The following is a 22,701-nucleotide window of genomic DNA, read 5'->3' as shown; positions in this document are numbered from 1 at the left end:
TAATCACCCTCATCATCTCACATCAAAAAGAACTATTACAAAAAGCAGTCATTTGTTCTTTCTTTAAAGAGTAAAACTAATTACTTTGAGATTATTAATACCACCCCAGGTTTCTAAGTCATTTCCCAAATGGGCTTTTACGCACTACTTAGCTTTAAGTCACGCACTCTTAACCAGTCAGCTATAAGCCTATTAATTTTTATTTTTACATGCTTACATTGCATAGTCCCCTTGAACTTGGTGGCAATTCACCTGGTTTAAGGTGGAGGTTTCTGAATTTCATTACCTCATATTCACTAGCAGTAATACTAGCTAGTAATACTAGCACCAGATTGTGTATGTGGTCCCATTGCTGACGAGGAATACCCCCATACCTCTGTAAATACATTCACTCCCTTAAATGAAAAACTCATGGTGCTGCCTTTCCCATTCCTATCACATCATCCTCAACTTTGCACCTATCTGAACAGTGTCAGTACAGTGGCTGGAAAACAGCGGTGAACACAAGGTCCTGTACCACGTACAGAAGGAAGATGTCACGAAGCATGACTGTGACCATTCCTATTCATACAATTTAATTTTAGGTAGCCTTGTGAGGAGCAAGGAGTTGGACTTAATGATCCTTATGGGTCCCTTCCAATTTGAGATATTCTATGATTCACCCAAAGTTTTCAAGATATTGTTTCCCATAAAAATAAAAATTGTCCACTGAATCTGAACAACCAGTAGTGTTGCTGTTATGCCTTCTGCTAGGGTTTCTTGTATTGTCTTTGCCCTCTTCTTTGAAGACTGTGTTTCTTAGTATCACATACTCAGTTTGTTAGACGTATTCTGTTCTAAAATTGAATCAATATAAAGCTCCTTGCAGATGCCTGTGGTCACTATTTTTAAGTGACTCAGTCAAAGTTTTTATTATTGTCTAGGTTATATTTACCAGTATTTTGAGCTGTCACTCTTCTCTTTTTTACAGATTTTGTTTCTATATCTCATATTTCTCCCCTATTTCAGTTTTCCACTTGGTCTTCACTGGTTACATAAGAAGTTAGAGTACCAACAGTTAAATTTAACAAAACCTCATGGTCTGACTCACCTACTTCACAGGCTTTTCCATGCCTCTTAACTAATCTCTGAACATTGCTGCTAAGCAACAATCTGGTCTCTTTTCTTTTAAGCAAAGAATAAAGCTGTTCTGTAGGTAGCAAAACTAATGAAGCCAGTTTGTCTGTGGACATGCTCAGCACACTCTGAACAACCAATTCTGCCCCCACTTGGGGTACATCTTCTTCAGGACCAGGCTAGTAGCATTGTTTGACAAATTTGGCAACAGAGGTTCAAGTCTTCTCATTTTTTCTGCAGCAGATGCTAAATGTGATATCCCTCTTGCATCTGTATATCTCATCAGACCAGAAAGAGCCTAAATTGTCTTTGAGTCTCTTACTCCACTTTTCAATTAGGCCAAATTATTTGGGTGAAACCTAGTCAAACACGCACTGCACCATCTTCTTGGAGAAACCAAGCTGAATATAGAAATGTTTTGGTTTAAAGCTCTATTTTGATTCCCTGGTTTACTTATTTCCCCTCCATAGGCCACATCCATAGATATTATACCTCAAGCAGGAAGACATATAATGGTTTCTGAAAGATTTTTCCCTGGATACTTTCATAAATCAATACCCTCTTTAACAAGTCAGAAAAGCAAATAGTTTATTTTTCTCTCTACTACATAACACAGGAAGGGATCTATGGTTAGGGAATCTTAAAAAGATTTAAAGCCTGTCCATTCAATTTCAAAAATCAAGCAGTTGTTAATGAATAAATATGTTTCAACTGTAAAATTAATGAGTTTACCAAAAGGTAGCCTGAATTAGCTAACTGAAGATGCCTCATCCTCCCTCAGCATCTAACAGTGCCCTTTAAGTTTCATTAGAATGCCCCGTCATGAATGTACATTCTACCTCTGGATTCACGCAATTTTTTCTAGGGTGTTAACTAAAGTAAGTGGTTTAGAAGAGTCACAATTAACAGGACAGAGCCACAGATCCTTACCACTGACGGAGTAACAGAGTTTAGATTCTAATGACTCTCCTATGCTAAGTTCTAGTAAAAAATGGTGGGACAACGGTAACACTTCCTTCAAATACCTTTAAGAGTACTACAGAAACCATATAAAAAGGTGTTAGCAGATCTGAGAGAATCTGACTAAAGAGGAGAACCTGCCTTTAGCAGCTAGGAAGGAATTTATGTCAGAAGAATTAAAACACGCGAGGATGTTTTAATTCTGTTAGCAATGCACCACACAAGCATTTTTACAAGGAATCAGATTTGGTCTCTTCTCTTTGAGACCTACACAGTCCACTTAGTTAAAAGAGATGTTCTGGAAAGTTAAGACAGGCACCAACAAGAAGTCCCACCTCATTTAAGAGATACTCTGAACACCAACTCTGCCAGAACAGCTGGTGAAAACACTTTCTAAAATTGAAGGTGTGAAAAATAACACATGTAAAATAAGAGAAAATTCCTCATCCCTTGTATAAATAAAGTTTTCTACTTCCAAAAAAACCACCACAAACTTGCTCATGAAGATGAAGATGAAACTTGAATAAACAAGTTACCTTTCTTTATCCTCCACAGACTGACTGCATTTAAGAATGGCTAAGACTATTGCAATACTCAAAAGTTTGGCCAACAATTGGCAAAATAAGTTATGTATCTCTGAACATTTTTGGCAGTCAAATCTATACAATTTGTTAATCTGAATCATACAAGAAAACAAGTTACAGACTCTGAATGAGAAAAATCAACTGCACAGCCCCTGAGATAAGTCTTTCTTTAGCACACTGAGAATCATGTGGCATTCTGCCATTGCTAATTACCACAGAATTCACTAAATTAACTCACGAGTTAAATAAGAAAAAAAAAATAATTTAAAATCTTTTCTGCTTAGTAGTCACGAAATCACTGAACATAGCAGACAAATAAGGAAGTACTTATTTTATTGATAACAACAGCAACCAAAATATCTTATTGTTGTATATGGCAACACGAACTGGTAAAATTATCTATAAAGTAGCTTTAATCTTTCTCAAAAAAAAAAAAAAAGAAAGAAAAAAGGAGTGTCTATTCTTTAATCTCCAAGGGGAGATTAAACAGATCCAGAAGACTACACATGCCAGTTTCAGTGGGGGTTTCTTAGCTTCACTGGTGCATTGGGGCAGTGCTTGTGGTTTGAGGGGTTTTTTAAGAGAGTGAGAGAAAAAAAGTGACACTGACTTTTGTTTTGGAAAACAGTCATTCAACACATGCTTTAGAATCTAACAGATGCAAGGGAGGACATAATGTTTTTCTACTGCTCCAAAGGAACATTCATCTGTATGAAAAACTAAAATTGCCAGCTTCCAAATAATACACGAAAAATGTGTGTGCTTTTAGAAGATCAGATACTCCTAAAAATACGTTTTTTGATGTTCAAACGCATTCAATCATCAAGAGCATACTTAGCATAAAATTATACTTAGCATAAAATACTTAACAAAAAAAACCCCATAAAATTCCTCAGATATAAATAATAACGGTTTTATTATAAGAATTTATAGACTGAAAGTAATATCATTTCCATATGAACCACTCAATGTATGGATACTTAATAAAGAAGGACAGTTGCAGCTATTTTGTATCAGTAGGAATAGAAACACAGGCTATCTTCACACAGGGAAAAAAAGTCAAGAAAAACTAACACTTTCATACACTGAATCCAACTTCAATATTCTGTATGTGCATTTCACCATTACCTAGAAAAATGGATGAACTATTTGAAAAGGGGCAGTTGTATGTGAGGGCTATCTAGACACAGATAGTACTTAATGAAGAACTTAAACAATCCATAGCACATACAAAAAGAAGCAGAAGAAATAAGTGATGTTCTGAGCAAGAAACAAAAACTGCAATTACCTGACCATTCTGCTGTACGAACAAACTTATTTTGCAGTCGTCACCACCGCAAGCCAGAATTGGTACTGGAAAGGAAAAGAAAATCTTCATTTTTTATAAAATCTAATATTCTAAGATATGAAAAAAATATAAAGCTAATTTAAAAATTAATATAGTATTAAGAAATATATTACCATCTACAGACAGGCAAGTGTGATACCATTTTTTAAGGTTTTCTACACTACATGCCTAACACTATTTGAAATAGGCTAGTATCTCAAGAACACAAAACTCAGAAGTTATTTCAGCATGCAAATAATATCTGCAAATACTTAAGATGCCAAAAAGAGTAGTTCGCCTCACGCTCCCATATCTGTAGGAAGTTCAAGGTTTTTAATTAATTATATTTTATTGATATCAACAGGTATTTGCTCTAAACAAAGAGGAAGCAAGGAGCAAAACAAAATGTGTCAAAACTAATGCAGTTCAAGTTCCTAAATCAATTGAGGTAAGTTTAGATGAAATTAGTACAATTATTATACAGTAAATAAAAAGACAGACCAAAAAAGCAAGACAGATCACCACTATCTGTAACCAAGAATATGAAAGCAAAGAACATTATTATAAACGTACTCAAGTCTTGAGTAGTAGTTTACTTCCACCAACTATCCTAGAAAGTGCATAAACCCCATAAGTCTATTGAATCAAACCAGGCAAAGTTACGTCTAAGGGTAAAAGAAGTTAGGCAGTGTATTAGTTCATCTCTCCCATAGAAGATGATGGGGGAAAACAGGTAACCCTTACTCTACTCTTTTTTTAGGACCTAAGGATGAAGTACTACTGCTAGGGACTGAAATAGTAAAAGAGAATGAATTCATTATAAAATTATGAAGAAATAAGTCCTCAGGGCTAGACATTCGCATTTCTCAAGTCTGAGTAGAAAACAACATACTAAATTTCACTAAAATCAACTATTTCCTTTACTGTGGATAGACCAAAATCAACTTGAATATTCATAATACTTTTATGCTGTATGCTAATTTCCTCTTTTTGCTTGTACCAAATCTGTACCTAGTTATCTGCTGCTCCTCTTGCACTTTTAAGTTGCATTCCACATTCTTGTACCTCCATCATTTGCCACTTTTTTCCAACATCTAAGTCACATTTCACCTCCATCTCCCCCTCATTTTACATAGGGCTAAAAAAATATCCCTTTGAACTGGAGGCAATGAGCTGTTGTGAAAGAAGACCTGGGTGTCGGGTCCACAGAAATTGGGCAAGAATGAGGTTTTCTTCCACAAAATACAATACAATGCATGTTCTTGGAAACAGTCCATTACTCTAACCATGTATTTACTCCATGGAATGAAACTTTAATAAAAACAAGGACAGAATTATGATCTAGTTGCTGTAGCAGACAAATGCAAATAGTTTCACTCAAAAAGTTCTATCAAGAAATGTGTAACTGGCAAAAACAGACCAGTATACAGTTTCTTATATGAATGTTCTAGGTTATTAGAATCTGACTGAGATAAAAGTCCTACAAAGGAAATAAGAAAAGTAAGTTGGATCAGCAAAGTTTTTTCAAGTTCACTTGCTCTTTTTTCCACCTGTTGTAATTCAGTTCTGAGGAGACAATTATTTACTGTCAAAGGCCAAGCTACATCACGGCACTTATCCAAGTGGTAGGAAGAAACACAGAACATGACAAAAGAGCTGATCAAGATTTGTAAAATAGTAAATCCTATTCCCAGCATGTTAGAAGCAGAGTTCTGCAGACAACCAACCAAAACAGCACAAAGCTCTTCTTCAAGACTCAGAAACAAATGTACAGAAACTCCTCAACTAAGAGACTGCCAGTAAAGTGCTTAAGCTGTATTCCAGCTGCAAATGACTGGTCAGATTTTCATGAAAAGTCTATCAGCTTTCCCCATTTGACTTCTTCACAAAAATGGGTCAATTTTTTTTTTAATAATTTATTTTTGAGGACAACCAGTTAAAATACTAGGCATCATGAACATCAATGCCTTCTGAAAGCTAAAGCATCCATTGTGTACGAGTCAAATTTCAATGTAAGCTTTAAACTTCTTTGCTTGGTGAAATTAGAGGTTACTGCAAATGCTTCCAGTTTAGAAGTGTAGTTTACGATTTTCAGAAAAATAATTCTGTATTTAATTCCTGACTTAAGAAATGAAGATTTTCCTCAAGGGAAAAGATTTTTTTAAATCTTAATACAGTTGACAACATAGCCTTCATAAAGATTTCAGATCAACTCCTTAAGTTTTCATAGATCATTTTTCCCTGAAGCTCATAAAAATTCCAAATTGCCACTACAGATTAACGTTTCTGACAAAGTGATCAGTAGAGATATTTTTAATAATATATTTTAAGCCACTTTATTTAGATTTCAGAATTAACATACTCCTCTGAATAAGAGCAGTTCTGTTATATGGATGATTATGTCAGGTTTAGGGAGAAAACAGAGAACATGGCTATGCTATATTAAAAGTCCCTCTATAGATTTCTCCAAGAAACATTTCTAATAGTACATTTGTGGTTCCAAATCTAAACTATTCTGTGACAATTATAGCAACACAGTTCATTGGCATGAAAAACACCAAAGTATAGGATTTTTTTTTCTAATTCCATACAAAACCTATGCAAATAACTTCTCATTCGAAAATAATTTCAGTTCTTCAGAAAAGTAAAGTCCTCTTTCTCATGTTATGAGCACTCTGTTACTTAGAATAACTAATTTGAATGGGGATGGAAAGAGTCCATAGTAAAGGACCATCAAGCTCTTAACATAACTTTCAGCAAAATTGTGTTTGGGGGACTCTGGGAGCTTTTCACAGCAAAAGACAATGCTTACTATTCCACCATTTGAAGAAGCTCCAAGTACTCTATGCAATTTTGGTTTCAAAAGCATTTAGTTTTAAGAATTAATATGATAAATCTTAATTTAAGGTGTTTCCAAAGCAAATAGTCACTTCTCTTATATACAACATTAAACAGATGCACTACTCTAGAGTGTTAGTGACTATTTCTTATCTGTACAGTATCATAAATGAAGAAATAATCCATTGCTTTGCAATATGAATGATATACTCATTAAACTGGCACCACAGATGCTTCACTTCTAACAAAATTCATATTGGAGGTAATGATTTTAATTTATCCTCAAGCCTTTTAACTTCATCTCAACAACCATCTGTTAGCACATTCACAGGAGAAAAAGAGAGTGAGGTTTAAAAGCTCTTTACTGGTGCAGACGATGCTTTTGGTATCAGACACACCCTGAAAACAGAGACTGGTATTTTCAAATGGGACAACATCTATTGATAGAGCTTTCATATCTCCCAGAATTATCACAAGCCAAAGAATAAAATAAGCTGGTCAATAACTACTCTGGAGGCATATAATCAAAACAACATATCAGTGCGAAATGCATTCAGCAAAGAGCTGAAAACTCTAGATACAGTAAGAAAATTTAGTACTTTTTCTCTTGGGACCCCAGCACATCTTCATCCACGTGAAAGATTGTAATGATACTTAAACAAAAACTTAACTTGTGTATCTGGTTTGAGGATACATGTAGCTTAAAAAAAAAAAAAAGCTTCTACATATTTGCAACAAAAGAATGTGCCTGTGGAGGCTACAAAATCTGAGCATTTATGTTAATAGAAAACTATATAAACCATTCTGAACAGTCAGGTTAAACTAGTTCAGCACCTCAGGTTTTTTTACATTTAAGACTGAACAGGTGATAAGCACTGCTTGTTAATCTGTAATTTTCAATGCAGGCCTGAGAGTTCTTTTTCTGGCTCTTGCCCTTCAATTCAAGAACAAACACACACAGCAGCACCATAAGGAGTAGGTGCAACTACTGGTGCAGCCTCACCTTGAGTCCTATGTGCACTTTTGGGCACCACAATACAAAAAAAGACATTAAACTTTTAGAGAGCATCCAAAGGAGGGCAACAAAGATGGTGAAGGGTCCAGAGGGGAAGCCATACAAGAAGTGGCTGAGGTCACTTGGTCTGTTCAGCCTGGAGAAGAGAAGACTGAGAGGAGACTTCATTGCAGTCTACAATTTCCTCATGAGGGGAAGAGGAGGGGCAGACACTGATCTCTTCGCTCTCGCGACCAGTGACAGGACTCGAGGAAATGGCACGAACCTGAGTCGGGGAGGTTCAGGCTGAATATTGGGAAAAGGTTTCTCTCTCAGAGGATGGCTGACAACTGGAACAGGCTCCCCTCAGAAGTGGTCACAGCACCAAGACTGACAGAGTTCAAGAATTGTTCGCACAACACTCTCAGGCACATGGTGTGACTCTTGGGAATGGTCCTGTGCAGGGCCAGGAGCTGGACTTAATGATCCTGATGGGTCCCTTCCAACTCAGCATATTCTATGATCATCCTATCCTATTCACATACAGCATTGTTACCTCCTTTTAAAGCTCTCCGTTTCAAGAGTTCAACTAAAAACTCCATTTCAGTGTCATTTTGAAGACACTGTAATCAGTCAGTGTTTTTCTAATTACTAAGAAGAGCTCATTGAAAAATCTTTAAATACAAACATCAGCTTAGGTTATTCCACAGAAAACAAAAACTGCGGCATAAGAGTCTGGAGTCAGCCAAGTGAAAATTTGTTTGGGGGATTTCTTAGATTTTATGTTTCCTGCATTGATATTCAAGATGTGCAGCTGTACTTACCATTGCTGCCAGGCAAGAAGGATAAGCAGACATCCATAACAAATCCATTTCCAAACTGCAGAATTTCAATGCATTTAGCTGGAAAACAGGAACAGACAGTGTTGATCTTATTCACTGTAAGTATTACAGTTGCACAGTCCTTTCCTAATACATTATATAGTCAAAATTTCCCATCCATTTTTCTTCTAAGGAGCTAAAAATCTTCTACACTTTTTAGAAGCCTAAATAATAACATTATCTTCTGTGGGGCCATAGAAATACATCCAGAATCAGAAGATAAGTCACTATTCTCCACTGAGTATTAGATCTATACAGCTTCACTGTGATAACACATCAGAAGCAATAAATATTGCAAAATATATCCTGTGGCAACAACATTCACTACACAGGCAGCTACAAGTGAATCCATTTGCTAGAAGAGCAGCTAGAGAGATGAAGAAAAACGTGTAAACACCTCTGAGATCTAGAAATGGCTAAACGGGTAAGCCATCCAGATCAAAATAAACAACAGGATAGCAAAAAAACCTCTCTATGGCCAAAGAATTGGTCCCTCCATCTCTGGAACCCAAAACAGCAAGACAAAATGGAAAGGACAGGATTTCACAGTGTTTTCTGGGAACATGAGAAATGTCTTCCAGCACATGGGACTGAAGATTGGCACCTCCCACCTATCTCTCTCATGCAGGCAAGGGAATGCGAAATCTTCAAATACACCAGATAAGGAAGAAAGTACCTTAAGAGATGCAGTCACTACAACTCAACTAGCAAATAACACTTTAAATCTAGATTATCTACCCTAATTATTTCTTATGTATTTCAAAAAGCTGTTTTCCCATGTGTCCATGCAAGAGTCTAGTTCACAAAAAGGTCAAGATCCTGTTATCCCAAACTTCATTGGACTCAACTCAATAGTAACAAACAAGTGACACCTTTCTAAATGCCAGCATTAATAACTGTACTACATAATTTTACTTCACCTGCACATACAGCTAGTCTGCTCCCATGTTATAGGACAAAATGATGGCTCATATCATCAGATTCTGAATACATATTAAAAAAAAGCATTTAGCCAACGCATCACTGATGAAAAATAAAGGTAAATCATACTGCAGAACAAATCTGATCCAAGGTTTTAAAATAGCAATACAGTGCTTTGATGTACCAAAGTCTAAGAGAAATCAACATAGTTGTATTAAAAGATGTTAGTATTTAGTCTATTACTTAAATGGATAAGCATTCATCACTTTTATTCAGCCAGTATGTTGTCCCTAATGTTACAAAAATGTTACCTTCTGAACCATGCCGAGACCAGATTCTCACAGTGGAGTCAGAAGCTGCAGAAGCTATTAGCAGGTTTAGGTCAGGTTCATCTGACTGGTAGACAGCATCCACAGCACAAACGGCTTCCGTGTGGCCTTTGAGAGGAATGCTTTTGATAGGCTGAACAGAAGAAAATTTTACAAATTTTTAAATTCCAGTAACTTATCTGAGAGAATTTAATACTGAAAATGAGTTGTGTATCTGCAATGGCAGAGCATCTGCAAACTATGCTTAAGCTATAGCATATTCTAAGAAACCCAGAGAAAGGATACAGCACATAATGAACATTAACTTGATTTTGCTCAAAGCTGAACAGAATTAAATATTGCTGTGTACACTATACAAACATCATCACTCCTTGAGGAAAGTTTGAAACAGCATAGAAGTTAGGAAGAGCAGTTTTCCTTCCTTTTTCTAATTCTCTTGTCCCTCACAAGAGAGACAAGATGTAAGGAACATCTCACAAAAGTCTGGAGAACCTTGGTGAAGGAGAACAGAGAACATAATGAAATAGTAGCACTACAGCAACTCTAGCAGCAATGTTTAGTGTGTTCTCACAAATCAAAACAGCTTTTTATTCCTTCAAAATGACAACATGAAAAACAAAACCTCTAAGTCTAGACTTAAGCATCTACTTTCTAAATGAATAAATATAGGTGATTCAATTTGCAATCTGTTCCTGATAAACATAAAGACAAAAATGACTTTAATTCTGCAACTAGCAATCATCCAGCATTTATACAAATTTTATCACAAACATATCTGACATCTCTTTCCAAAATATAGCTTGGTAGGCCCCAGCAAGAATTTTTAATTGGTCTGATATAGAATTTTGTCTGTTTTTAAGAGTTTACACTAGTCTAGAACTGTCATTAAAATGCGTATATTTAGCCATATTCTTTTGCAATGATTGCCATAAGGCTGTGCACCACATCAGCATGAAAAGTTAATAAAGAAGTCTGTATGTCATCTTAAATAAATGCATAAATAGTTACAATGGATCAGGATCAGAAATAACCTACTTCCAAGAACATTCCCACATCAGTTACATTCTCCCTACTATGCATTTCCCCCTACTATGCATTCTCATGCACTTTAAAGTGCCAAGCCTAATCTAGTTTGAGACAGCCAGTGAAACGAGTTACCTACACAGCCATTCACAAAACAATGCCTAATAACCAAGATTTTAAAAGTTAGATCATAGAGGGTTTTTTTCATCTAAATTTCAGTTCATTCTGAAGGCTCTATTACACAGTACTCCATCTTTTGCCTTATATTTTACAGTATGAATAATAAGTTAGCATGTCTCCTTTCTTTTCTCAATTTCTCTGACAAAACTCAATTGTTCCATGCATTTTTTTAATTTTATTTTTGTTAAGCACCTACCCCAACTTGTATACCATCCTTCTAAGACTACCTACAAACAAACATTACACTGTTGCACAGATTGACTGGAAATCACTAGAAATGGATATAAGGAAATGAGGAAGGAGGGTACAGAAAATGTCAACTCAGAATGGATCTCGTAGTTTGAAGATTTTAAGGTGGTTTAAAGAAAAGAGCCACATGACATCAGAAAGCTGATGAGTAAAGAAGAGACAATCAAGATCTTTCAGACATGCTAAACAAATCCACCTGATGACTGATTAGTTAGTTAATTTTCTGATTTGAAAAAGATGAACTATAGAAAAGAGGAAACAACATTTATAGTAAAACATAGCACGATGTAATACCAACAATTATAAGGATACACACATGGGATTCAACAGCCAAAGTAAAACAATTAGGTATGAACCAGAAATAAGACAAAACAGATAAATTGAGATATGTGAGAAACTAGTGAAGAGGGAGCTTTGAAAAGGGGTTATTCTAGCTTACCTGATTATTCCATGTTTCTACACCATTCCAATCCCAAAGAATAAGTTGTTTATCAGATCCTCCAGAAATTAACTCTGTTTCAGAAGCTAAAAAATACATTTTGGTAAGTTTTGAGAACCCTTACCTTTGTAACAACAGACAACAAACATAAGCAGTTACATTTGTTACAAGTCAGAAAATATCACTGGTAACCAAAGTTTCCATCAAAATAAAGTATGGCTAACAGGAATTGCACTGGGCAGAACAGCTGAAAGCAAATATATTACCTAACACAGCATAAAGAGAAAAGTCCCAGGAATATTTAAAGTTCTGGATGAATGTGATAAAAATATCTTTCCAAAAGAATCTCAAATCCAACACTGTAAATTAATATTTTGGGCTTTTGTTTGGTCTTTTTGGAGGATAGGAAAATACAGCAAGAGAAACCTAATCAAACAGAATTCAAAGGTGCCACATGAAAATTTAACTCCCACGTTCCCCGAAAATAACTTCTTTTAATCAGTTTTAAGAAGAATGTGTTTTAGTGTAATCAGTTGAAGGATGGCAGGTCTTATCACCATTAAACACTAATGTTTTCACCTCAGTACATCTCCTCCAAAAAGGCAACCTGCACATTACATTAACAGTCTAATCAGTGGCCCCATTTCTCTTTGTCAGTAATTTTCCATAAATGCCTAAGGGCAAGAATAAGTGCCTTTGAACAGCCTGTACTAAGCAACGCTAAATCTTGGAATTACTATCAAGCAAAGGCCTCCTAAGCGTCGCAAAGATTCCTATCCATCTAAAGATCATAGTTTTTCGTGGATATGAACTCTATGCAACTTAGAGTTGTATAGTCAGAGACTGCTCATAAGGCATTGAGAATCAGTTTACAAAGTTAAAACAGGCAAGATTCCAAACCCTAACTAAAGAGCCCGGTGGCAGCTCAAGCAGCACAGCCACCAATCTCTCAGGAACACCGCAGTCCTGGGCAATCATCCTCCCAGGGTGCCCTTGGCTGTGAGGCTGGAAGTAGACAGCACAACCGAATCCCCACACTCACTGGAAAGCTCACCTGGGTTTGGCAAGTCACATTCCTGTGAGGAATGATGTCAAATTGAGGCCAAACCTCGAGTACTGTGTCCCTCAGTTCCAGAAGGACATTGAGGTGCTGGAGCAAGTTCAGAGAAGGGCAATGGAGCTGATGAAGGATCTGGAGCACAACTTTAGGAGGAGCAGCTGAGGGAGCTGGGGTTGGGATTTTTTAGCCTGGAGAAGAGAAGGCTCAGGGGGGACCTTAGCTCACTCTGCAACCACCTGAAAGAAGACTGTAGCCAGGTGGGGGTCAGTCTCTTCTCCCAGGCAGCTAGTGACAGGATGAGAGAATACAGTCTTAAGCTGCATCAGGGGAGGTTTAGGTTGGGCATTAGGAAGAATTTCTCACAGAAAGGGTGATTAGACATTGGAATGGGCTGCCCAGGGAGGTGGTGGAGTCACCGTTCCTGGAGGTGTTTAATGAAAGACTGGACGTGGCACTCAGTGCCATGGTCTCGCTGACATGATAGTGTCTGGTCAGTGATCTGAAAGGTCTCCTCCAACCTAACTGACTTTGTTATTCTGCGAAATACCTCCTGGAAAGCCTAGTTTAAGACGAGAGGATGCGCTGCAACTCCCCATTTCCTTCCGTTTACAGCGCAGCCCCTCTGTTGCCGGCCCGACCCTCCCCTACGAGGACAGCAGCTGCCCGGCCCCGAGGGGAACCAGCTCCGAGCCCCCCGCGGCATCCCACACCCGAAGGGACGAGGGCTACTCACCGCGGTCCCGCCGGCGGACCCAGCGCACGCAGTTCACCCTGCCGGCGTGGCCCCGGAGGGTGGCGGCCACCCGCCTCGCCTACGAGACACAGAGAGCATCGACGTGAGCGACTGGAACCGGGCCCGGCCCCGGCCCCGACCCCGGCCCCACTCGCTCCACAGCCCCATCAACTAACCGCTGGGTCGTAGAGGACGACGTCGTGGCAGCTGCCGAAGGCGAAGAGGCCGCCACGGCCCCAAGACAGGGCCCCACCACCCGCCCGGTTGGCGCAGCAGGCGACATGACAGAGCGACACGGGCGCCGCCATCTTGGCCGCCGCCGCGTGCGCGACCCCGCGCGGCTGCCTTGGCAACGACCCCGCGAGGGGCGGGTCCGGGGGAGGAGCGGCCTGAGCAGCTCCGGGCGGATCGGTGTGGGATGCTTGGCGTATTTTTGGGGCGGGTCTTAGTTTTAATCTTTATTGCACCTTTTGCCAAGCGCTCAGAGGTGTAAAAGGTTTAAAACTTTTCTGTTTGGCTGGGGGGAGGGGGATTGTGTTTGTGTGTATAGAAGTTAGAGAATCACAGAATCGGGATGGAAAAGACCGAGGCCATGGAGTCCAACCTGTGACCTAACACCACCTTGTCAACTAGACCATGGCACTAAGTGCCATGTCCAGTCTTTCCTTAAACACCTCCAGGGTTGATGACTCCACCACTTTCCTGGGTAGTTCATTCCAATGTATAATCACTCTGTGAAGAAATTCCTCCTGATGTCAACCTGAACCTCTCCTGGTACATCTTAAGACTGTGTCCTCTCATCCTGTCACTAGTTGCCTGGGAGAAGAGGCCAATCCCCACCTCCTACAACCTCCTTTCAGGTAGTTGTAGAAAGTGATAAAGTTACTCCTGAGTCTCCTCCAGACTAAACAACCCTAGTTCCCGCAGCTGCCCCTCATAGGACTTAGCCTCTAGACCCTTCACCTAGTACCTTCAAAGGTACTAGGAAAGAGCTGAGCTGAGTATCAGAGATCATGTCGTTGTTAGCCATTTCTAGTCTGTTTCAGTCACCTGTGAAGCCACCTTCTGATAAGGAGTCATGCTTAAATTAAGTCACTGACCTCGGGATGTGTTTATTACCATGTATATGATGTCCTAAAATTAGTGTCACAGAAAGCAGGAGAATTCGCAACTGAACAATGGCCAGGGCCCAGACAGGGTGATCTGAATATGTTTGAATGCCTCTGTTTTTCAAGAAAGGATGTGCTTGAACTGCATCAGCCATTTGGCTTCACAGGCTCAAGGGTTTTGCCAGTTCCCAGTAGCTACACGTGCAACCTGCTGCCCCACAGGCTGTGTAGGAGTCTCAGTAGGACCTTCAAGACCTCCACTCTGCCTCCAAATGCTCTGCGCCACACATGCAGAAGGCCCTGGAGTAGAAGCCAGGTTGAAGTATAAATGGAGAACTCTGCAATGAAAGTGTGGAAAGGCAGAGAAACAGAGATGTGCTTCCCATCCCCAAATCGCACCTGGGATATCCTGAAATAATTGAAACTGAACTGAAAAGCTGGAAAGCCTAGGCTACAGGTAGAAGTCAGCTCTACGGGGCTGTGCAGGGAATGAGGCAGGGGTCAGGAAGAGAAAGCAGAAAGCAAGCAGGCGTCCAGAAGAAACACTCTGCATACCATAGGGAACACTTTGGGCCCTGAAACTTTCCTGCCAGGCCTTCATCTCCCCATGTGCCTGTGTCTTCTTGAATGCTGGCTGTCAGCAGCGCTGTAACCTGACACAAAAATGTTCCAGCTAGGCACAGTTTTTTCCAGAGGGTATGAGAGGAAGGAAGCTGTGCCTGATCACACACAAGATACAGCCAGAAATGTTAGCTGCTAAGGGAACAAATGACTCCTTGCAGAAAAATGCATGGATCTAGTAATCAAAGCATGCTTTAACTGAGGAGTGCTGTCCTGAGGTGCCAAGGATGGCTGTACAGCAGTCAGGTTGCACAGCAACCCTCTTCTCAGCATGCCCTGCCAGGGTTGGAGTCAGGGCTCTGGCAGAAGGAGGTCGGGCACTGCCAAAAAGCTGGGTCATGTTATAGGAGTTGCCTCTGTTGCTGTGGGAACAAAGCTGGCTCTGACTGTGATTGTAGGCATAAGTGTAGGCTTTTCCAAGATGGATTGGGTGAGGGATTCCTCTGTGACACAAAAAGTTAGCTCAACTGATAGATAACCCACTGCTGCTTCTCTCCTGTTGGAAAGGTTTGAGGTGCACATTGTGCCGGAGGGTGCAAGGGCACTGTGCCTCCATGCTGCAGGGTTTTGTGGAGCTGGTCCTCTCATTCTTAGGCCACCACCTCGAGGATGCTGCTTTCCCAGCCATTTTGAGAGAGCACATTGTAGAGGGTTGCTAGTGCCAAGTATTGCCACTGATTGCCTCCTTTCTCCAAATAAAGGTCTGTCACTACGACCTTGTGTCACTCCAATACTGCCCAGCACTGTGAGAACTGGGATAAATCAACACGGATTATGGACTTGAAAGTACCATGAGGAGTGCTGTAACAGCACCATGGCAGCATGGCCAAAAAGCGCAGGAAGCTGGATTTGTGTCAGGACAGATCAGCCCAGACAAGCCTCATTTCTTACTTTTTGTAAGTGTTATGTCTGACCAAGTCCTTGTTCACACGAGACCCTGAGCCTTGGGTCTAACCCAAGAAAGTTTTTTTGTGAATTCTCTTGAAAACTGAAATATCTTGAGGATAGTATATGAGAAGTTCAGAATATTGGATAATTATAACAGAACCAATATGCCTTTTGGGAATGTGCTTTATAAGGAATTAATGGTGATGGTCAATGATGTTACAAGGATGAAAAAGGACTAGTCAGCAACAGCCAGTCTTCATTCATAGCTAATGTCCTTACTGAATTAAAATCTGTCCTTGCTGTTTTCCTTCATAGTCCTAGAAAATAACTTCTTCACTTTTCAGAAATATACGTAAAAATAATCTTCTGCTTTTTGCCACCTTTGGTGTAATTTTTGAGGCATAGGAAGAGGTCAGTTCATTGAACATCAGAAATAGTTGCTGTGGTGCCTAAGCAGACTTCAAAAGTCACTCCATAGCTTTATTCACATCTTTTACATGTCCCAGTTTGGTTCTGCCAATGGAGTTACATCAACTTACACTGACAAAAGGTTTCATGAGCTTAAAATAAATTTGCCAGTTAGTTAGATGTTGGAGTAACTTCAGTTATTCCGTTATTGGAATAACTTTGTTCCAATAGTAAAATAGTAGCAAAATAGTAATTTTGATGGTAAACTCATCTCTGCGAGACAGGTTTTGCAGGCAGAGGTGGCTTAGTGCTCTTCACATACTCCTTACTCAACTCAGTTATGCTTACAGCTTTATGATAGAGACTGAAAAAATACACCAGTCAAAAAGTTATATATAGTATTTAATGTATTTATCTATGTCTAAACATTGAGATGAAAATATAATGACGTTGCAAATGTGTTTTCATTTCCTGCAGAATGTTTCCAAAGTATTATACAGCATGTTTAGCCTCATCTTTCTTTTCTTGTTTTCTGAGGAAAATATGGTATTGGATATATATTGCATGTATTGCTAATTGAATACATGTTGAGAAGAACTCTAGTCTTTGCTAGGTCAAATCAAAGTTTTATGCTTTCTGTTATTGGCTGGAGTCTTGTTGATGTAGAGGAACATATATTAATAGACAGGAGTCATCATACATGATACTATGAAAAGCAGCAATTGCGTGTTAGGTTTAAAGTTATATGTAGTTTTATTCTATAGAAGAATGTTCAAAAGTTGCTAAATGAGCAAAGCCAAGTACTCAAAGGTTGGGAGGCCTTGTTCTTGTAAGTTTTTGACCTTAGCCTATTTTTATGTGTCTTCATTGTATACTTGCCCTATGAAGTAATTCCTAATGCAGTTGCCTCATATACAAGTTACTGCTTGCTATTTTTACTGTAGGTTGCTTGCCTCCAATATCAACCTGGACAAATAGTGTCTGGAGAAAGAGACAGCTATTCAGTATTTTAATTTCTCCTCATTAGTTATATCATGACTGTATAGTAGTCTTAGCCCAGAATTATCTTTTTCCTAGTAGCCTTCTTGTTACGGCCACAGAACCTGAAGGTCTCAGGAAAAAATTTACGAGTTACGTTAGGCAGAGGGGTATTATTATATTCATTTTCTGGGTGACAATTTTTTCATAGACCAAAATTCATAATAAAATCACAGACTCATACAATGGTTTGGGTTGGAAGGGACCTTAAAAATCATCTACTTCCAATACCCATGGTCAGAGACACCTTTCACTAGACCAGGTTGGTCAGGGCCCCATCCAACCAGGATTTGAACATTTACAGGGATGGGGCAGCCACAGCTTCTCAGGGAAACCTGTTTCTGTGCCTCACCACCATCACAGTAAAGAATTTCTTCCTAATATCTAACCTAAACGTACTCTCTTTCAGTTTGAAGACATTGCCCCTCATCCTACCACTGCACTCCTTGATACACAGTGCCTCCCTCTCTTTTCTGTAGAAATCCCCCTTTAGGTACAGGGAGGCTGCTCTAAGGTGAACCCAGAGACATCTCTTCTCCAGGCGGAACAACTCCAAATCTCTCAAGCACCATATATCTTCAGTGATGAAGTGCCTGTTGTGGAAGACAAAGAATAACATCCAGGAGAGGGGCAAACCACCCACAGCATTCATTGCTTCCAGCTTGGATTGAGAGGCTTGAATTGAAACTTGGAAATCAGATTCCAGCACTGGGGCACTTCTGATGGCTTGCTTGGGGCCAAGGTTTCATCTGTGGGATCAGAGCAGGAGCACTGTGAAAATAAATAATAAACAATAGTGACCAAAACCATAAAGATGAGTTTAAATTACTTCCAAGCTTCACAGAGGATACCCCATACAACATAGAGAGGCTAGGAACAACTCTCTTGCCTTTGACATCTTGAGTACAGATCCAGCCTCTTCCTTTTTGCCACCTGCGAGATCTACTTTGGAAGGCATTTCAGTGCATGAGGAATACTTATGGGCTTGCTGGGATAAAAAAAGCAGATATTGTCACTTGAAGAGGTTTAATTTAAAATGTTTAGAATAAGTTTTTAGAAACCATTTCTCCTTTAATTCATCTCACTGAAGACTGAAATCTGAATGATGCTGGTGAAAGAAGTTGAACTGAACAAATCTTAACTATAGCTATTTCCATTTTTCTTGAAGGCTGTATTCTAATTATTTTATGAATAGCTTACATCCCCACTGCCAAAATGGGTTTCTGATTTTCTAAAGAAAAAATAAATTAATTATTTAGAAATATCATTCAAAATTAGTTCTCCAAACAATGACTGTAATTGCTGGCTGAAAGAAATTCCACAGAAAATCTCTCTGATTTTCTTTTTTTTTTTTTAAAAGGAAGACCTAACGCAAACATGACCTAGAAAATTGCTTGGGGAAAAAAAAAAAAAAAGAGAGAAAAAGGATGAAACAGCTTGTCACATAATCCAATTGATTATGCATTATGTTTTTGAAGCAGAAGCTCTAAAAAGAGACATGATAATAGGCATTCATTCCAGAGGGCGTACGTGTATAAACACACACACACACAAAAGAAAGAGTATGTGGAAATGCCATCTGGAATACTTAAAATCATATTTTACACTTGCATTCTGTATGTAGATTTGGTATGGCTTCTATAGGATATTGTTTCATACCATAGAATAATATCTTCCAAACCCAAAAATAAATTGGGTAATAATCTCCTGACACATTTCTTCATTTTTAAAAACCCAAGCTTAACATGTTGAATTATGGTCAATGGATTATTTTATTTGTACACACACATATATATACACAGACACATATATATATATGTATGCAACCACATCCACTGCATGTATATTTATAATGGATTTGATCATGAAAGGTTGTTGCACAAATTTTATGATATTTAGTAATCTCCAGAAGGATAAGCCTGATCCAAAGCCTTCAGCAGTCAAACAGATTCCCACTATTAGATGAGGCTGTGAGTCAGGGATCTAGTTACTGACGCTAGGAACTGGCAACTTTTTTTAACTGTATGATAATGCCACATTTCCCTGTTCTTTTTCACTGTCTCACACCTGGTACCTTGGTGAGCACAGGTAGGAAAATTAATAACCTTCTAACCTTCCCATCTGGAGCTGTCACGGGTTTCAGCTAGGAGGAAGTACAAACAGCATTACAAATTTGTATGAGGAAATCCCCATTTCCAGTGCGAAGTTCTCAAAGACAAACGTCTGCTGAGTCTCAGAGCTGCAGGGGAAAGAGGAACATGCCACAGCATATTCAATACTCATACAGCAACCTGCCTGTGTTGGGTCATACTTCCTCTTCTGGGAAAGGTAACAAAAAACTCTCTAATTTCTGTCAAAATACAGTTTCCCTTTAAAAATTTGGGGAAGGGAGGGGTGTTCTTTTTTTTTTTCCTTTTGCTATTGCTGTGAATTGGTGTATGAAGTTTCTGTAGTAGACAGCTTCTCTGGAGTATTTGATAAACTGCTTTACCACAGGTTATAGATGAAGTTGTAAGAAAGGCTTGAACCTGTCCTGATGCAGTAGCCACAAAGCGCCCTGTGCCATTTAAGTTGGAGTTGGCATCACAGGTGACTCTTGTTTTTCCCCTGTCACCCACAGCAGGACACAGCTTGGACAAATGCCACAGGCAACAGAGGAGAAATAAAAACAACTTTATTTTGAAAGGGGGAAATATGCTTTCTGTTTAATATGGCTCAGCTTATATAAACGGCTCAGAAGAAGACTTCATACCACACTAGCATTAAGAAAACATTGTTAATAAGAAAGATGTTTCCTACAAAGATATAAGGCTGAATAACAGTTGATAGGAAAGAAATTCAGAAAGTAAAAAAATTGACTGAACACAAGCAAAAAAAATCCCAATGGTAAATCAATCAAAGTATTCCAGATTAGGAAATTGCAGTGTACTGAAAGGAACTTGTAATACCTCTTCAGATTTAAGGTAGTGAGAGCTGCTTTGCACCTAAATCTAGAGTTCAACTTCCTTCTTCTAAATTACAATTCTAAAAAACATACTCTTTAGACTTCAAGTTAGTATTTTGATAGTTAAAATTGGCTCAATGGATAAAATGGAAAAAAATTAAAATTAGTTTGCATAAGGAAAACACCATGAAATGGAGAAAATATGAAAAGCTACATTAGTTTAACCATTTGGAAAAACATATACAACATAACTCAATCTGGCATTTCCAAGCACATGAGTTTTAACTCTCATGTGCTAAAGTGTTTTAAGGCAAGTTATTTTGGTTTAATTTTTATTTGTTTCCAGAACATTTAAAGAAGTAAAATACTGAAGCAAGCATGCCTAGAGAATGAGGGCAAAAGCAATCTCTGCACCAGTGAGCCTTACAGGACATTCTGCAAATAGCTTTGCATGAAAGAACCAGGCAGAAGGGGCACCTACCAAAAGCCTGCAGTGCACACTGAAATTCACTCATGAGAATCAAACTTCTGCACACTCAGCAATAATAATACTCAGACAATAGATGCTTACCTTTCATGCTGCATAAACTGTCAACAAAACCAAACTTACACAGGACTAGAGTGAATTTTTACATCATTTTGAGGGCATGAAAAAATCTCATTTCACAAAGGAATACTGGCAAGGTAAATTGCAACTTTCCTCATAGTTCCTTCCCCAATTCTCCCATTTCTTCCATCCAAAAAGTCCTTCATCCATATTATCAGCTACAGCAAAACTTCTATTGTGCATCAGACAAACAGGTGAAGAAACTTTCATCCACCCACTTTCAGTCCCACACTATTCCACGTGTCTTACTTCAGACTCTTGAAGCTCCAGTGTCTCCGAGAAGATCCAGTCCCTCTCTTTCTCATCACCCCTGGTGCTGCAGTCTGCTGACCTACTCCTGCAGCTTCTTAACTTGGTGACACAGATCTTCAATGAGGACACATCTACTACAGGCTAGAAGACCATCTCCTGCTGCCCCAGCCTCAGTGAGAGGCCCTAGGCATTCCCTACAGGCCAAGACGTGGAGAGCTGCATCCTCCTGGAGCTCTCTCTGGGTAGAGGCCTCTGGCCCTGCTTAAGCAAGACAAGGTTGGACAAGACAAATTTCAGATGTCCCTTCCAAACTCAGCTGTTCTGGGATTCTATGGATCTGTTACAGGGAAATTGCTCCAGTGTCTACTGGGGACTATATCCTGCCATGCATCACCACCATTGCTGAGGACATGGATGTGGTTCAGAGCAGAGTTGCTGTGTCCTTCTGCACAAACTGTTAAACAAACTGCTGCATCCATTTGCTCCCTCAGTCACCTCCTTTATGAAATGTTTTCCTGCTTTTGCAATTTATCCTTTCAGTAGTGTTTCTTTCAATAGCAGGAGCTGGACCTTCAGAGACTCCATCCAGCCTAAACCATAGCGTAAGTCGCATATTTGCTCGAACAGGTGATCATATTTTCAACAGACATTGAATTCTGAGTCTATTCAACTCTTCTTCTCCTTCTGTACAAAATGTGGACAAGTCTGTAACACATTGAGTGAGCAATTGGCTGATGGATCAGGCTCAAAGAGTGGTACTAAATGGTGTTACATCAGGCTGGTGGCCAGTCACCAGTGGAGTTCCCCAGGGCTCAGTTTTAAGGCCAGTGCTGTTTATTGCTACAGGAACCAAATGTAAACTAAGTAAGCTTGCTGAAGTTGAATCCTTCAAGAGCAGAGAGGCCTTATAGAGAGATCTGGATGGACTAGAGAACTGAGCAACCAACTGTATGAATTTTAAAAAGAGCACATGCCAGATTCTTCATCTGGAACAGTGTAATCCTTGTTATACAAACAAATTGTGGGGCAGACAGGCTGGAGAGCAGCCACACAGAAAGAGATCTGTTGATGGCAAGTTGAATGTGAGTCAACACTGTGCCCTGGCCACTGGTATCCTAGCCAGGAGGGCCAACATTGTCCCAGGGTGCATCAGGCAAAGCATCACCAGCTGGTCAAGGGAGGTGTTTGTCCCGCTCTGCT

The 22,701-nt window shown here is 39.3% G+C and overlaps 1 protein-coding gene and 1 long non-coding RNA gene across 6 annotated transcripts in view; one reads left to right on the top strand and one right to left on the bottom strand.

Moving 5' to 3' along the window:
- Window positions 1-13,962, bottom strand: part of ELP2 (elongator acetyltransferase complex subunit 2) — a 37,277-nt gene extending 23,315 nt beyond the window's left edge. For 2 of the 4 annotated variants that reach the window (XM_032687877.1, XM_032687886.1), the window contains exons 1-6: window positions 13,811-13,959; window positions 13,635-13,713; window positions 11,842-11,927; window positions 9,933-10,098; window positions 8,644-8,721; window positions 3,949-4,013 (exon numbers count right to left, since the gene is read on the bottom strand). In XM_032687877.1, the coding sequence (XP_032543768.1) occupies window positions 3,949-4,013; window positions 8,644-8,721; window positions 9,933-10,098; window positions 11,842-11,927; window positions 13,635-13,713; window positions 13,811-13,942 (606 nt within the window). In that variant the 5' untranslated portion in view covers window positions 13,943-13,959. Of the gene's footprint in view, window positions 1-3,948; window positions 4,033-8,643; window positions 8,722-9,932; window positions 10,099-11,841; window positions 11,928-13,634; window positions 13,714-13,810 lie in introns of those variants that run through there. The other 2 variants (XM_032687895.1, XM_032687906.1) reach the window with 2 other exon arrangements.
- A 473-nt stretch (window positions 13,963-14,435) lies between these two features.
- LOC116786855 lies at window positions 14,436-18,511 on the top strand. Of its 2 annotated transcripts, none has more exons than XR_004357093.1 (3): window positions 14,436-14,494; window positions 16,066-16,260; window positions 18,178-18,511. It is a non-coding gene; the product is annotated as an uncharacterized LOC116786855 (long non-coding RNA). The 2 variants fall into 2 exon arrangements; XR_004357094.1 differs by lacking the exon at window positions 14,436-14,494 and adding an exon at window positions 14,549-14,612.
- The last annotated feature ends 4,190 nt before the right edge of the window (window positions 18,512-22,701 follow it).

The sequence above is a fragment of the Chiroxiphia lanceolata genome, chromosome 1 (assembly GCF_009829145.1).
Source record: "Chiroxiphia lanceolata isolate bChiLan1 chromosome 1, bChiLan1.pri, whole genome shotgun sequence".
NCBI classification, from domain to species: Eukaryota; Metazoa; Chordata; class Aves; order Passeriformes; family Pipridae; genus Chiroxiphia; species Chiroxiphia lanceolata.
This window is presented reverse-complemented; position numbering and strand designations above follow the sequence as displayed.